This window comes from Trachymyrmex septentrionalis, unplaced genomic scaffold (genome assembly GCF_001594115.1).
Source record: "Trachymyrmex septentrionalis isolate Tsep2-gDNA-1 unplaced genomic scaffold, Tsep1.0 scaffold7, whole genome shotgun sequence".
NCBI classification, from domain to species: Eukaryota; Metazoa; Arthropoda; class Insecta; order Hymenoptera; family Formicidae; genus Trachymyrmex; species Trachymyrmex septentrionalis.
Window position 1 is genome coordinate 1,166,415 of NW_017305884.1, and position 17,392 is coordinate 1,183,806.

The 17,392-nt window shown below is 38.3% G+C and overlaps 1 protein-coding gene across 1 annotated transcript in view; it reads right to left on the reverse strand.

Annotated features, from left to right (window-relative positions):
- LOC108753571 (methyltransferase-like protein 9) overlaps positions 1–17,392 on the reverse strand; it is a 45,571-nt gene that overhangs the window by 20,986 nt on the left and 7,193 nt on the right. The window contains exon 2 of the mRNA XM_018495266.1: positions 7,004–7,215. Within this exon, the coding sequence (XP_018350768.1) occupies positions 7,004–7,215 (212 nt within the window). The remainder of the gene's footprint in view (positions 1–7,003; positions 7,216–17,392) is intronic.

Here is a 17,392-nt window from a genome sequence, read left to right on the forward strand (position 1 = left end):
TACCTTAATTCTTGTTTCAATATGCATCCATTTTTTTTTTACTTCTGGCAGTAATCACGATCTCATCGTACCTTAGCTCGCGTTGCTTCTTTTTCTCGTGGCTAATTAAATTTTTCACGATAAAATTACATTCTCGTCGGCGCGCCGCCGACTTGGAGACTAAATCCAGCGAGAGATAGACGAACCGTGCGAGGTTCAAACAACGGGTGCGAAATTACCAGTCCGGACCGTCTCCCTCCCTTATTAGTCGATCGGAAAGCTCACAAATCCGGGGATGCATTCGCATTTTGTGCCCTCGGTATCGAAATGATAATATTAGAACGAAGAGTGGTAGCGACCGAGCCGGTAATTACGCGGTAGTCCCGCGGGAGAGAGAGAGAGAGAGAGAGAGAGAGAGAGAGAGAGAGGGGCGGGAGCTCCGCCGTGCATAATCACCGAATTTGCATCGAGAAACAATCGGAGAAACGCAAACGGGGAGAAGTTCCTTGTTCCTCGCGTTCCGGCGCGTCGGAAAAGGTTTCCGGGACCGACAATTAGCAGTAATAATAACCTATTTCGCGCGCCGATCAATGTTAATTGACATCGGCCAGAACGAAAGTCTCCCCCTCCCCCCCCTCGGAATTCTATTGGGTGCTCGCGAGCTCACACCTGCGCGCGTTCGCCGATCCGGCGAAAATTGCGCGCAATTTGTGTTGAAAATAAAATCAAAATGTAAACGGGCACGACGATTCGAAAAGGTAAGGCCTGTTCCGCGGAGGAGGGAGAGGGAGGGACACCCTTCTCCCCCTCCCCCACCCCTTTCGTTCTCGCCAGCGCAGGGCGGATACACGCTTCGAGTGGCTAATTTTCTTCCTTCTCTTCGCTAGCCTCCCTCTCTCCCCTCCCACCCTTTCCGCTCACCCTTGCCGTGTTTCTCTCCACCGTATGATTTCCCGTCTTCCTCCCATAGTATATTTCTTCTCCGTTGCCGAGGACGAAACGACCAAGCGCGCTTTGATGGAGGACATCTCGCCGCTAATTATGATTAATTTGTGAGACGAGCGAGCGAGGACCTCGAACCCGCGGCAGCTACCGGGGGGGGGAGGGGGGGGATGCAGAGGAAGGGGGAGGAAGGACCGGGCGGGGGGAGGGAGGGAAGGGAGGAGGGGAGAGAGAGGACGTAATTAATATTCTCAGCGGGACGGCGTTGCAACGTCACGTGAACGTCACCCAGGTGACTCCGTCGACGATTTCCCCGATACGAGTCCCGGGAGAGCTTTCTTTCGGTCCACTCAATCGTACGCACGGCAACGCTTTGCGCCGCGTAATTACGCGTTCGATGTAATTGCGCGATGATTATTCACGACTGGTTATCCCGCGCGCCTTTAATGCACGCGTTATTAGATGCGAGCGAAGGCGCGAAGTCACGCGGTTATTCGAAATGCAAGAATCACGCGCGGCGCGCGTTTAACTTCGTACGCTGGGAGAAATGATTTTGTTACAGGGAGACAAATCAGGGGGAAAGCAAATATGATATTTGTTAAAAATAACACGATCGATTTGTTACGTTATTGCAAATTAATTTGTCAGTGTAACAAATAATCAATAGTATCGCTAGCAAATAAGAGGCTCATATATATATATATATATATATATAAAAGTCGTAGACGGTTGCAGGGTCTCAAATCATAAGAAATTGATCGATTCTAGTCAAGTATTCTCCTTATATTCGAGCTATGCTTGGTCAGTTTCCTACGACTTAAGACTTCACGATCATTTACGAATTCTATGTAAATGGATCTGAAGTCTATCCAAAAGATAGGATTAGATTCTATATAGTTTCTGTTACTAACAATTGGTTGGTATAGCAGACTAGCAGCAATCACAACAACAAAATTTGTTGTCACGTATTTACCGGTCAAAGATACTGGTGGCTTGCTAAATTAACAAAATCCTTTCTCTCAGTGTAGTAAACTCTTTGTACCGTGGATTCTCAAATCTGCGAATCGGCGAATTGACATCGAACTCCTCAAGGATTTTTATAAATAAAATTCGGCAAACAATATTGTAAAACACATAAACGCACACGGAAAAAATGATGTTGTAAGTATTAACAGTTATTAGCCGATAACATCTAAATAAAAATAACTAATTTTCTGCAATGATGGATTAATGCATGACAAATCGCATTCTCTCGTTTTAATTAATTGTGTTATTTGTTTCATTAATACTGACACTGAATTAACGAGATTATTTTCAAGTATACTAAAAAATTAAGATTTTTATCATTATTTTATATAATACATTTCCATATATATTTCTATTAGAGCACAAATAAAAAAACAAATGCTATTAATTCCTTTGAAAATAATTTTTGATCCAAGTTATTCTAAACCATCGCTAAATTTTATGTATTACATAAAATTTGAAATTGCGATTTACAATAATCTATAATTTCTTTATTAGTTTAAAAATATGTGTAATATATATCCCTAATTTCACGAACACGAATTAATTTTTTCATTTTACGGATTCCTCGTTATACCTTGAGTCCGATGTTTCGTAGATTTATTTTCCTAAGTACGAATATTTTATTCATGTAAATGTGTAAATTTATATTTATAAAACGCATTCAAATGAAACTGCTTCTTCCGAATGGATTAATATAAGACACGCGATATAATCTCGCGATGGTTATCCGCAACAACGATCTCGTTTGTTATTTAATTTAATACACGTATTATAGTAAACAAGTGAAAGCGTCTCTGTAATACGATTACAAGAGATTGCAATTTTACTCAAATTTAAAATAGTATTTTATTTAATTGTAATTAAATATACCATTTATAACCAACATCCTTGGCACCTAAATCTCATTAATTTCAAGCTGCGATCTTAAAAATTACAAATCCCCGATTTTATAAACATTTATATTTAAATTGATCTCACAACGATCACATCTTTTACATCATTATTATTTTATGCAATTACGTTACGATTCGCGAATCAAAAGAAAAAAGGGAAATATGAGTTCGATCTAATAAAAATAAAGTTAGCTAACTCTGACTGGATTCAATATAGTTGCGCGATCATTATTCATAATTGGCCAGCTCCTTTCTTTAATGCTTGCATTGTTAGATAATAGCGTTACTTGGATTTATAAAAGAATACAATATCGCGGGGATTTCGCACGATGAAAGGGTAGTTATGATTAGATTAGGCATGTTAAGAACACTGCGGAAATTAAAATTTCAAACAGATGTACGTTACAAAACTGGACGGATATTGTCCAGGCGATATTATTATAGTTTTTATAATCTTATTTCGATTTCTTACAATCCCGCAATGTACCATAATTATACGCTTAATATAATTGCAAGCAATTACTGCTAATTACTGTTTAATATGAATTAAATTGTTCTGACGTCACGCGGCGAAGGTTTGATCATTTTTCGAATCGCGTGTGACTGTAATTACGGGTCGAACGTAATTACGAGTAATTATCGGTAATTATTTAGTAATCCGAGGTCGATTGTCGCTCGGCGGAATTGAAAAACCATTTATAAACTTCTGACATGGAAATTCTTTATAATCGCCGATTTCGCGAAATTATATTCCGGGCTCAATAGGTACTGCGATACAAAGTATAATTATCAAGAATAATTTCGAGGAACGTGATCCACTAATTAAAATGTCAAGGTGAAAGTTCACATAAAAAGGTGAGTACTTTTCTGAAAGAGTAGATAATATAATACATGAACAAAGCGACACGGAAAAAACGATTTGTTGAAATATCTAAAAATCTTGCTACACTGTACTGTAAAAAGTGCTATTAAAATTTAATATACCATTAAGTTACACGAGTTAAATTTAACGTATTTGTAACTGAAAAATATATTTGTGTTCTAAGACTACTGTAACTTAGTTTTTAGTTAAACCATTCATTACCTTTTCAGTTACCTCATAGCCGCAAGCTTCTTTTATGTGTTACTTAAATAAATTGTTAACAGTGTGAATACAGACTTGAAAGTAATTTTATTAGACTATCAAAATGTAGGAGCATGATATGTGTAATGCTGTAAAAAGTTTTGATATTCTAGTAACTACAAGTTTGAGCGTCTCTAATTATTTTAACGATCCAACAAAATTATTTTCAAGTCTGTATCGAACTAAAATTGTTCAATACTTCAGCAAAATCGTTGTTTTTTTTCATGTATAGATAACAATTTTACATAATATTAAAGGATCCATTTTAAAAACCGCGATGTGAACAATACATACAATTAAGAATAAAATTTAAGCGGTCAGGTTGGATCTTAATACTAAAACCAATTCGTGTAAATTTTTATATATCACAATTCCAATCCTGTAAACAATTCCAATCCTGTAACAAAATTATTTTCAGTCTTGAAACGCAATCAGAATTAAAAATCAGTAATATCACAAATTAAAATTAATATAAATCTTGTATCTTCTCGAAATAGGCATCCCATTTTTACAACTGTGATATATACTGGTTAACGCACGCAACACAACCACAAAAATACACACACACACACACACACATATAATATATATGAGCTATTTGTAGTTATGTTGAAATTGAGACTGAATTCGCATTCCGTACGAATACGCGTGACCGGCATTATTGGCTCGCAATGTGGTATATCGGTGATTATTACACCAATCAATTCGCGTCCAAAGGAAGGGAGGGTCTGTGATGGCGTGGCGAAAAGGTTTAATTACGTACGTCTCGGCGATGACGAAGACAAATACCTAAGTGTGATTGCCAGTAGTAAACTCGTCGAGTTTTCGATCAGCTGGTACCACCGTGACTAAAGTTCCTCGAGGTTCCGTCGACCACGATGCCGCGCGAGACCGCTTGAACGTGATTGAGTTGCACCGAATTCGGAAAGATCGTTTTGTATCATACCGACGATTCGATAAAAAAAAAAGAAAAATTATCGTTTCTCTAATATTGAATTACTCTTCCATCGACTAGTGAAACATGAATTACTTCACGCTTTTGCGACGCAATGTCAATAATTGAACTTAAATATATATTTCGCGATATTTTTCATATCGAAATTGATATTCTACGAGTTTCATAAATATATATATATATATAATATTTATAATTTATATTCTGCTAATTAAAATTAGTTGCAGTTAATGTAATTATAAATTAGTTAATTATAACAATAACTATAAATATAATTACATTTTGCATATATATTCTTCTATTCTTCTATTTTACTAATTATACAGTTTAATTATTCTATTGCAAGTTATGCACACTAAATAAAAAATTACCATGAAAAGAAGAAATATATATATATATATATATGTAACTGTAATATAAAATAATAAAATACGTTTATAGAAAAAAATTGCAAGTACTAAAAAAGAAATAATACTTTTGAAATACTATATGTACTACGTAAAGAAGCAGATTTCCTACGCACTCTCGGAAAGCTTATTAATCTTTGTTAACTGCGACCCATTCTTAAATTCGCATCCCGGAATATCTGGTGGCTTAAGGGCACTCCTCTTTAGGCAGGACTGTCGATCTTCTACGCTTTTGCTCAGCAATCTGTCTCTCGAAGCCGACAGCGGCGGTGTCACGCCTAGTAGCCGCGGCTAGCCGCGCGCGCGTCGGCAGAAAATTTAATAAACGGTTCCTCGGGTTATATACCGATGCCCGCATACATGCGTAGGCACACGCACGTAGGTACACGGCGTGTAAGTGTTGGAGAGGTGTTGCCTGGTAGCCGGTAGGACGACGCGGCCGGGGGAGAGAGGTTAATCACCCACGCTGGATTTTAATAAACGGTTCGGGGGGCAAACAAAGCTGGCCATCAATAACCACGAGGCGCTCTGCCTCGCTCTCTCGTTCTCTCGTTCCGTCTCTCTTCCTCGATCTCCCAGCACCGGAGAGGCCCCCACGGCCGCTACCTCGCCGCCGCAACCGACCCGCGGCCATGCCAGGGCCTTTGCCACCAGCTTGTCGAGTCTCGCAGCGGACAGCGAGATAGGCGGAGATTGTATCTCCGTGGTTATTAATTAACCGGCGAGAAGGGAAGGCCCCCTTTCATCACCTCGCAAACGATCTCGCCTTCAGCGAGAGAGGGCCCTCGCGGCCTTGCCCTAGCCATGCAGATGGTATACAGCGTACAGCTGTAGCTCGGGGACCTCTCTCGCTTCGCGAGAAGACGAATACTCTGATCTTTATGCGTATATCTGTATGCAGGAGGACAGATCATCGTGTAGAATAGAAGCTGCTCAAAATTGTCGATGTTATTAGCCTGCGCGTTACCTTCTATAGGTTCTATAAATATCAAACGAGACGCGACATAATTCTTACTCGCAATACTTTACTACTCTACATCTCGGAGGAAAATAGATCGTACCGCGTGTGTAAAGGTGACAACAATTGTATACTCTCGAAATCTGAATCAATGAACACCCACTGATTATTCAGTGGCGTACTTGGCACTGGGTAATCAGCGAAATTGAAAATTGAAAAGGAAAGGAGATTTGAGTGTGTCATATAATTAAAATAACAAATATTTGCACGCACGACGCGGAATATTAATTAACGCGGTGTTACATTTTATTTGTTATTCAGATAAACTACGTGACCAAAAATAAATCCCGTTGCTTCGTGAGCAGCTGGTATTACTCGTTATCTTGAAAGAAAATTTCTATTTTTATCGTTGCGTCGAGGAAATATCAGACGTACCCATAGATAAGCTAAAAAGAACTGGAGTACTGCACGATATCACAATTGTTTAAAAACGCGTTTGCTTGAATTTTATTCATAACAACGCGTAGAAAAGGTACAAGATTTACGTTTCTTTTTAAGCAAAAAAATATACGTTGACGACACCTTCCTCGTTATAGAATAGAGGTATAATATGTAGAGGTGCAAATCAGAAGCGGCACGAGAGATCCGCGCGTCGCGATATCGAGATATCACGCGGAAAAATCAATACGAAACGGCATAATATAAACAGGCACTTACCCGTTTATGGACGTTCGACTGATGAACCAGGATAACGCCGACCTGGCTAACGAATGCCAAGCCTGCAGGGGCAGCGAGTCGGATCTCTCCGCGGATCTCACGAGGAAAATTTCGGCGGCTTTGTCGGGCTGGTCGGCGTTGGGACCGGTACCGAGCGGCACCCACAAATCCAGTAGATCCTCTCTGATCTTGCTTTTGTCTACCCTGTACCACTGTAAAAAATAAAAACGTAATTGTTACCATCGTTTTTTTTTTGTATTTCGACAGAGACTTTGTTTTTGCATTTAATATTCTGTTATTAAATAATAATTAAAATTAACAGCATGACTTTTTTTTTTTGTAATTTTACACGAACACTTTTCGCTTTTGTCTTATTATCTAGGTATTAATGGATAACAAGTAGATTGATAAAAAAATAATGTTTGTATTATAGTAGATGTAAAATTGCAAAGTACAACATGTAAAAATAAAAACATAATTGTTACCATCGCTTTTTTGTATTTCGACAGAGACTTTGTTTTTGCATTTAATATTCTGTTATTAAATAATAATTAAAATTAACAGAATGACTTTTTTTTTTTGTAATTTTACACGAACACTTTTCGCTTTTATCTTGGTATTAATAGGATAACAAGTTGATTGATAAAAAAATAATGTTTGTATTATAGTAGATGTAAAATTGCAAATTACAACAATTACACGACCAAAATTATTTTACTAAATTACATACTTGAATTTGTATTTTCATCTACGATGAATTCTTAGGTTTAAGAGATACTACAATATCTTTATATATACATAATATTTTTGCATAATGTATCGTATAAAAAAATAGCGGGGAAATAAGAATTGATTTTCTCGGAACGTTGCGTAACCTCGCAGGCAAAATTATTATTTGATTGCTAAAATCATCTTGCTATACAAGAGGCAGATCAATTTGCGGGAATAAAATTTGTGAAGTTCCAAGTATATATTCCATTAGCGTCCCACCGGGCGGGCCGCCGAAAATGTATTTCTCGCTTCATTACGGCCGTGTATTATGGTATTAACGATACGTATATCCCTCGGTCGGCGGATCAATTTTTCCCCTCGAAGCTCTCACACATTTCGAGAGAGTTTGCGTAATTACGCGCTCTTGGCTTTCTTCTTCCATTTTTTTTTCTCCCTCGCGTTCTCTCTTGCAAAACACACGTATCGTCGGCGGGAGGATACGCGTCGCCAACATCAGTTCGGTACGGACGACGCCAAGTTTCGACACGTTAATGCGCGAAAGAAAAAAAAAACCCCCCCCACAAAGTCTTACATTTCATTACGGCGTCGTACAACCGAACGGATGTACGACGCTCGCGTCCGTTGAACATTTTTCGCTTCATTATCGAAGCCACGTATCGCGACATTAACGATTCTTTTCTCGCCTGCCGTGTCCTCGTTCCCGTCCTCGAGGACTCGAGGAGAACCGCGAAACGCCACACAGTCCGAAAAGCAATTACGTTGACCGGTCGGCTGGTCCACCGGGCCTTACGCTACACGACAGATATCCGATTTCACCGTCAGCTTCCGAGAATGAGAACCAATTACGCGGCCCCGAGGCATTAAGGAATCGATCTAATTTGCGCGGCGCGGAGCGGCGGCTCTTAATGGCGAGAGAGAGCCGGCCGATGAAATTATACGAAAATGTAATCAAGGCGCTTTTTGTCTCGTTTCGCTCCGAGCGGGGCAGGGGCGTAATTAGGAATGCTTTTGCGCTTCGCGACGGGAGACACTTGTTGCTCGCTCCGCTCCGCTCCGCTCCGCTCCGCTTCTCTCATTAGGTTTCATTTTCTCTCGCCGCGTCTCCCTCTGTCTCGATTCCCCTCTCCTCTCCTTTTTTTTCTCTTTTTTTTTCTTCTTCATTTCATCTTTCCTTCTTTTCGTCCTTTTCCAGCTCGCTATCTCCTATTCTCTCTCGATTGTCTCTCCTTTACCCGTTCCTTCCCACTGTAAATTTCTCTCCTTCTCCGTCCTGTACTCTCGCGTCCGACTCCTCTCCGGTAGTCGAGGGCTCGAAAAAGAACGAGGGAGCCCGGCGGGGAAAAAAGCCGGGAGATGGAAGGACCTCGCCACAGAAGGAGAGTAATTAACACCGTGGTGCCCAGGTGCGCGGCCCTAAGAAGTCGTTTATGGATCGCCCGGTTGCCGCGGCCGCGTAGCCGGCCATCAATTAGATTCTCTAATTAAAACAGTCCGCTCTTCTCGCCGCGGCAGTGCATTAACTTGGCTCTACACCGCACGAAGTCCCACCGATCGACTTTGTCATCGTCCACCGGGCGGAGGCGCGACGGATCGTCGCGTTTCTTGTTCCAAGGGCCGAGCCAGCTTGCCTGGCATTCGATAAGATTCACGATGTAACACCTCGATTTACTAACGGTACGAGAACGTCGGACTTTTGCAAAACGCGCTCTCGATCGATGCCGGATGGAGTAATCGTGTTTTGCGAACGAGCCCCGATCCTTGTGTCTTCTACAATTTTCAAGAATGGTAACCGTTTTAGATGAATCGCAATATTTTCGTAATGCACAATGAATCGTGGAATTTGTGTAGTATGCGAATGCGATATTACTTGCGATTAATTGCACTTTTTGTATAAGTTATCATTCGAGAGATTTTATTTTCAGACGAGTCGTTTACGAGTCGTTTTGTTTTTAGTCGAGGAAAATTTTCTGTCGTACACAGTTTGAGAATTTTTATTAAGTTTAACACATTTTACGTGTCCATCCAATTTAACTCGAGAAAATGTATTAAATTTAACTAAAATTTGATTTATTATTTATACTAAGTGTATTAATATACACATTGTTGAAATTAACTACAAAAAAGGATTGATTGATTTAGGTTAGGTTAGGTTAGGTTAGATTAGGTTAGATTCAAAAATAGGCTTCAGTTCTTCTGATGAAATAAAACAATTAGATGAATTGTTGAAAATGTCCATTGAGTATATAGTAACGTACTTAATTAATACCCTGTATGTATATATATCATTTAATAATTATATTAATCGTATCACAAACACGCTACATCTACTTCATTACAGCCTTAGATTATATAACAGATTTAGAGAAACAACCACTATTTTAATCGATCAAAAAATAGATGAAACTTTTATGTAAAGACATAAATATCTATTTCTCTTGAATATTGCTTGTGACATTTCTTGCTTTTCTTGGTATAAAAACTTGGTAAAAACAGGCTATTTCAAAGGTAATACCGAAACAAAGAAGTATCCGACGACGCACGCGTGGAAGTGTGAAGACAAGTACCATCGCGGTGCCCGCGACATGGCGCAAAGAGGACGCCGCGCGTGCAATTTTAATTATGGCTACCAGCGTGTGTCGCTAATTGCAGGTAGCCCGACGCGCTCACCCCACGTCATCACACTTTGATTCGACTTTTTCCCCTGGGACATTACAAATGGCTACCGACCGTGGTCGCGCGCGCTGCCGGACAGCATTCCTCTTCGTGTCATTAGTGGCTGCGACTTTCTGCGCAGCGCCGGGACTTAAGGGAAGGAAGGATCCGGGACGTAGCGGAGAAACGCGGACGGAGAATGAGAGACAATCGACTGCTACCCCCATACCTTCCGTGTAGCCGTGTAGCCACGCACCAATCGCGCCTCTCGGCAACCGACAACAAGTAGCCGACTCGGAAATCGCAGCCATCTAAATCAACGTCGCGCGTTCACCGCGACGAACGGACGAAATAACGCCAGGGAAAAAAAAGATTTAACGCCCTCGACCTCAACATCCTTGCGCTGAGATACGCTCCGGCATTGACGCATGTCATTTAGGTGCAGCGTGAATTTTGGGATCTCGTGACAATTGCGATGATTTCTATTTGTAATTTTTTCTATTTCGTAATAGGTACATGCATACTTGGAATGTTTAAGACGACGATTGCCCCTGTTAAGTAATTTCATCCCCACGTCATTTTTGTATATCAACATGTATGTTTATATATATCGGTAGTTTTAACATACTGTACTCAATTATATATTTATTCTTTATTAAAATATACAAAAAAAAAATTTTTCATTCTTTCTTTCCAAAAATCGAATTGAAGAATAGCTGACACCCTGACGAGAGAAAAAAGTGGTGGCAAATGTATAATAATATAATTAGAATGTGACTGTTATTTATTGTCATTTTCGGTGTCGACTATATATATTTTTGTGATAGAACTAAATATAAATATAATTATTACTGCTAATATTATAGCGATAGTAATTATGAAAATTGAGCTCATAATTAAAATTATTTTACAGCATAAAATAATGGTCACACATACTAAACGCTTTTCTCAGTGATACTTATCAATTCAGAGGACTCGACGATATAAATAAAACAATCTTTCAACAAGAAGATTTTGCCCCATTGATAATTTTTAGAAATTACAGTATTTTATCTTACGTAAAAAATTTCGATAGAAGTGGAGATTATTGCGAAATTTTATTGAGGAATACGTCGTTTAAGAATGCCTGAGTGAGGGTGCGATTTTATACAATTCTCAAATGTAAAATAACGGGGTAGTGCTTACGCGATTATGCTGTTCGCTCAGTAACAACGAGTCTCGCTCTATGATTTGAGACTTGCGAGTGGAGTCGTTGATCATCGCGGAGTTATGTTCGAAGGTGCACTTCGTCCGAGACGGTTATGCGTCGCTTTATACCGGCACGGAACGCATGGGAAAACTTATAAAACGTAAACTGTGGAAGTGTAAACTGTAACGTTGAGTTATCATTCGGACGATAAAACTGTTTTTTTTTTTGTGACATGCGTTTGAATTGATATGTGTTTACCGAATTACTATGTGGTGTGGCGGCATATTTGCCGGGTCTTAATTTTTCTTTCAATTTTGTCGAATCTTAAATTTCTCCAGTCTTGTTTTATCTGGATAAAATACTAATAGATATAACAAAAATTTGATCAATCTTGGAATTTATTTTTAATCTCTATATTTTTTATACATTTAATAATCAAGCTTGAATTCAAATTTTATATTAAAAAGAGAAATTAATTAAAGAGAAGCGTAAATAATTATAGACATTTCGTGCATGTTAAATAATTGCTTGCAATATTAATAAGATATCAACGATTGATTTAATTTGTGATATTATTTTAGCTTATAATTCAGTTTATAATTGCGTTTTTAAAATTCGATAGTAATCAACATGCAGTTTATATATATGAAATGTACGTCTGTCTATCTTTAACGTTTATAAATGTTAGGTATCAAGATCTACAAGGTGTCTGTTAAGTAAGATCGAAGCCGCATTGGGGGAGTAGAATGGGTCAAGGGGAACAAAAAAGTTTTATACCATTTTGCAATTTTCGCAATCGTTAACAAGATATTAATTACTAAAAATGGCCGAATATTGGTCTTTAATAATTTTTTTCTCAAATACTATCAAATCAATTTGCAAAAAAACTGTAAGAGACAAAAATTGTTTATTTTCTTCTCATAAAGTTCTGACAATTTTTTCAGAATTTTTTAATACCATATTTTCTCATGATAATAACAATAAGAAAATGCAGTACTAAAAAATTGATAAAAAATTCTGAAAAAATCCTTAGAGTTCTATAAGAAGAAAACAAACATTTTTTATCTCTTATAGTTTTGTTGTAAAATTGATAGTATTTGAGAAAAAAATTATAGAAAACTAATATTCGGCCATTTTTAGTACTTAATATCTTGTTAATTATTGCGAAAATTACAAAATGGTATAAGACTTTTTTGTTCTCCTTGACCCATTCTACACCCCCAATGCGGCTCCGACCTTACTTAACAGATACCCTGTACAAGCGTCGGCCATATTTAATCCTCCTTTTTTATTTATTTTTATTTAAATAGTTATTATTACGAAAAATGATAAAAGATTTGGTATTTCTTTTTAAGTCTACACCTCTTGACTATTCTGGAAACACGCTGTTGTGCTCGATGGATTGCCATAGCCCCAGAATCGTTCGCGCGAGTCTTTCCTTTTCTTTTCTCGAGGTCTCTTCTTTCGGTCTGAGAGAAAATTGAGCACGCGTAAACGGTAAACGATAAACAACGTCGAGCAGTTTATGTTTTCCGCGCGGAATACTGGGGATGTTTGGCCTCTCAGCTACGCGGGGCTTCTCGGATTCCTGAGGCGTGTTGGATCGCGAGTCAAACGCATTCTCTTCCCGCGCCATTATGTTATTGCTGCTAGGGTGGCGATGCGGGCCGACAGGCGTTATATCAGTGCTGCAGGAGAGGAACGAGAATTCTCTAGACGATTTTTTTTCTCGGCAAAAGCTTTCTTCTCTCGTGACGAGGGCACGCGACGAGATTTCGCGCTTTACAAAGGGAACCCCTCGATCGCTTCGAGAATTAGGACTTATGTTCGAACGAAAGAGGTCAGATGCTCACGCATGAAAGCATTACGAAAATATTGCTGAGAATTTATGTAGGTTAGTTAGGGATTTATTTTTTCCAAAAAATAATTTACCAAGTTTGAGCTCCGAAGAAATGTTTCTTTGGAGCCCATTAATATTTCTGATATATTTTTTGATAAAATCTTTTATCTCCACTTGTTCGTATATAAGGCTGCTAACCATCCAATATAAATATTTAGATGGATAACGTCAGAAGCGGGAAAGCACATAATGAAAATTCTTGTAAAAATAAATTTAAATAGAAATATTTTTCAATGAAATATATATAATATTTGAATTTAACACAAAATTTCTACTTTTTACTTCCGATTTCTGAAAAGAATTTAAATTCAAAGTCAAAACGTTGTTTGCAGACGACTAATTTGTTCATTATGAACATTATTAATATATGTGCAAACTGCATTCCTTTTGCCTTATACTACATATACAAAATAAATGTATAGAAAATGTTTTATTTGATCATAATTATAAAATCGATATTATTTAAACATACACACACACACACACACACACACATACACAATATTTCTTACATATGCTTAAATAATATCAATTTTATATCATCTTGGCAAGAATACTCTCGGTGGATTGCCGTCTTCTTGCGAGAGGAGAACGAGTGTATGAAAATATTTTAAAATATTTTGGTTTTACCAGGAATTGAACCCTGGTATCACTAACATAGTAGATCAGTGCGTCTATTCTGGCACATTCTCAGTGCTCTCACTAATATCTATATAATGTGTGCCTTCCAACAAGCGACACAGTGCGACACAGTGATCATGTCATCTTTGTTTAACATTGGCAAACAACAAGGATGTAATGATTTACTGTGACACCATGTTACTTGTGTCGCTTATTGGAAGGCACACAATATTTATCCACTAGCTGGGAACTTTAACGAATAAAATAATTCATTAAATATTAAAGCCTTAAAGATATTTTATACATAAAGGTGTGAAAAATAACAAAGGTATGAAAAATGTCTACGTTCAGGAAACCGATTTTTTCAAAATTTTATTGGGCGCCTGAAGTAAAATCTACAAAATGCGCCGAATGAAGAGCAGTCAGCGGGAAACTAAAGAAGCGGCGAAAGCGCGAAGCAAAGCTAGTACCCCTTTCGTAAAAATCACACGAAGGGAGCGCGAGTATCTTGATTGGGAAAGCAACGGTGTAACTAACCGTGAGGAGTTTTCATCGAGATCGACAATCGGCTAACGAGGCCAACCGCGCCTAGAATATCAGTTCGTTTGCGCCAAAAAGAGAGACATAAATACGTATTCGGGAAACACCTTCGGAGAAAACGATGAAGATGCGGTCATGGCAAATAACACGCTTTTTAAATATATTTTGATCTTAAGAAAATTGAAATATTTTTCTATAGGGGAAACCGGGGGTTAGTTGACTATAGGGGTAAGTAGAATAATCGAGGCTATATTAAAAAAAAAAAAAAAAAAACACGCGAGACACGCGTAAACGTCTCTGAGCACGCAGCAGCGACTGCTGCTCAGTCTGCTGTAACATCTCGTTATGTGTTCGTGCGAACACATCTATGATAGAAGTTACAATTTTAAAAAATCGTACACCTAAGTAAATATTTTTATTCTTAAAATTTTTGTTTTACAATCGTATATGATTCTGAGATATGTGATTTCTGCTTAGATAGTAAGTGTAGTTCTCTCTTACTTAACAAAGTCCAACAGATTTTTTTTTTGTTTATGTGTCTTTGTTATTGTATATTGTTAATGTTTTTAAAAAATGAACGAATGGGGATAGTAAACTAACTACAGCACGGAACTGTATGACTCGTTTAGTGACGAGTCTTATAGACTTACTCAAAATTGTATTCCTTTAAAGAGATTTTCCTCAGTGACAAATGTTATAAATTTAGTTTCCTTATATTCAATCTCAAAAACTAGGCTCATTTGACGTGTTTTTGATGAAATGAACAAATTTTGTAAAAAGAGGCGTTGTTTTGTCCTGCGAAATGACGTTTGTATTTAAAATATATTTTTATAAAAGTTTTATTAATATGTAGCCAAAGATGTAGCTTAAAATACATTAATCTTTATTTTAATAATCTTAGTCGAATTACTCCGGTCTCTCGGTGCAAGTTGAATCAGATGGAACGCATTAGAAAAATGCATTCTTTTTTCATATTAGTTATCAGTTTCTCTTTATTATATTAAAATATTATTAGGTAGACAAATGTATGTAGTAACTGATATAGAATTCATTTTTTCGATGAGTCTCTTAATTTTATCTGTAAAAATTCGAAACCGAAAAAGTCTATTAGCTCCGGTCTCTCCTACTTACAAATATTGATGGAGGTAGTGAAATATTTTGCATATATTGCAACTTACAACGAAATTATTATTTATTATTTAATTATTATTGATTTATTAATTATTATGAAAAATATTACTTTGACTAAGAATCGAACCAGGATCTTTTGCATTCCGTGTGAGGGTAGTTCGATAGTCCAAAGGCTTTTCTTAAATCTGAAAAATCAATTCAACGCGCAGTTCAAATGACTACAAATGTGATACATAATTCACATGGAATTATTTAAGCACTAAAGATCCAGCTTCGACCGTTAGGCTTTATTTCTTAATGGTTGTAAAAAATTAAACGTGTAATAATAGATGCCTAGGAAATATATACCAAGCTATAATTTCTAATGTTCATTTACTTCATTGTGTACAAATCTAGTAGTACTCGTATCCAATCTAGAAGTTCATATATGTAAGTGCTAATATTATCTTTCTGTCGAATAAATAGATCCGCGTATTTCCTGGTCTTACGTTCCTTCCTTCGTTCTGCTGTTTCAGATACAACGGTCGCGACTATAAAAAATTACCCCCATAAAAATAAGAGATAGGACAAAATAAAAAGTCCGAGAAAACCGAGCTAACGAGATCTCTCTCATCTCCGCCATTCCAGAGCAAAGTCTGTTTTCTCGCTGTTTTGAAGTCAGCGCCTTAAAATCCAGGTTCGCGTGAACTTTCGGCGACACACAAAGAGTATCTTCCGCGTTACCTCGCCAGTATCATTTCCACTCCGGGAACTGGTATCACTTCTCTCGTACGTGCGATCTCATTTGTCAGTCAAAGTGCTGTTTCCCAGGAATTTCCGCCGTTTCTCGCGGCGAAAGAGAGACTGAAGTTATTTGTATATTCAAGATTAAAAAAGTACAAAATATTTTCCAAAATTAATCAAGCAGATTCCACACCTATAATAAAACACGAACTCGAAAAAGTCCCCGCGGAGGGAAATGCTCATAATATTTTTCCGAGTGTATACAGAATATTCACGTGGTGTGGTCGAAATAGATCCCGCGTGGCTTAATTGGAAAAATGGCGCGAAGCGCGAAGATGTCCGTAAGTTGCGTACATCCCTTTTAACCTGCCCTTCTAGATTCTTTAGTCCAAAGTCGACGTTTCCTTCATGAAAAAGGCATGACAGGCGCGAGAGGTATATCTAAAAAAAAAGCTCGCACCCGTCCCAGTTAAATATCAACAAGTCCTCCCGGCGCGGAGTCAATTTAATACTGTAAAAGAATTAAAGGAAGGAATGTGTCTCTCTGCCCTGGACTTTTATTACGCAAGAACTTTTAATTACGTCCATCGTCCGCGACGTGTGGAGAGTCCACGCGTCCGTCCGCAGAAATCAGTTTCCTGACGTAACCGGTTCGCAGGCGCGGCCACGTCTCGCGTGAGCCACGTGCGATTATGCGGCGCGATAAGCAAAGATCCGTCGGCCATCCGCCGACTTTATCGCGGATCCTGTGTCCCGAGATTCTCCATCGCGATGACCAAGTCGACCGGTCGCGGTCGGCCGAACGAAGACGGAGCGTCGCGAGAGGAAGAGACTTCTCGGGTATCATAAAAGCGCGCGAAGCGTATCATTCGCTCTCTCGGTCCCCCCCCCCCCCCCCCCC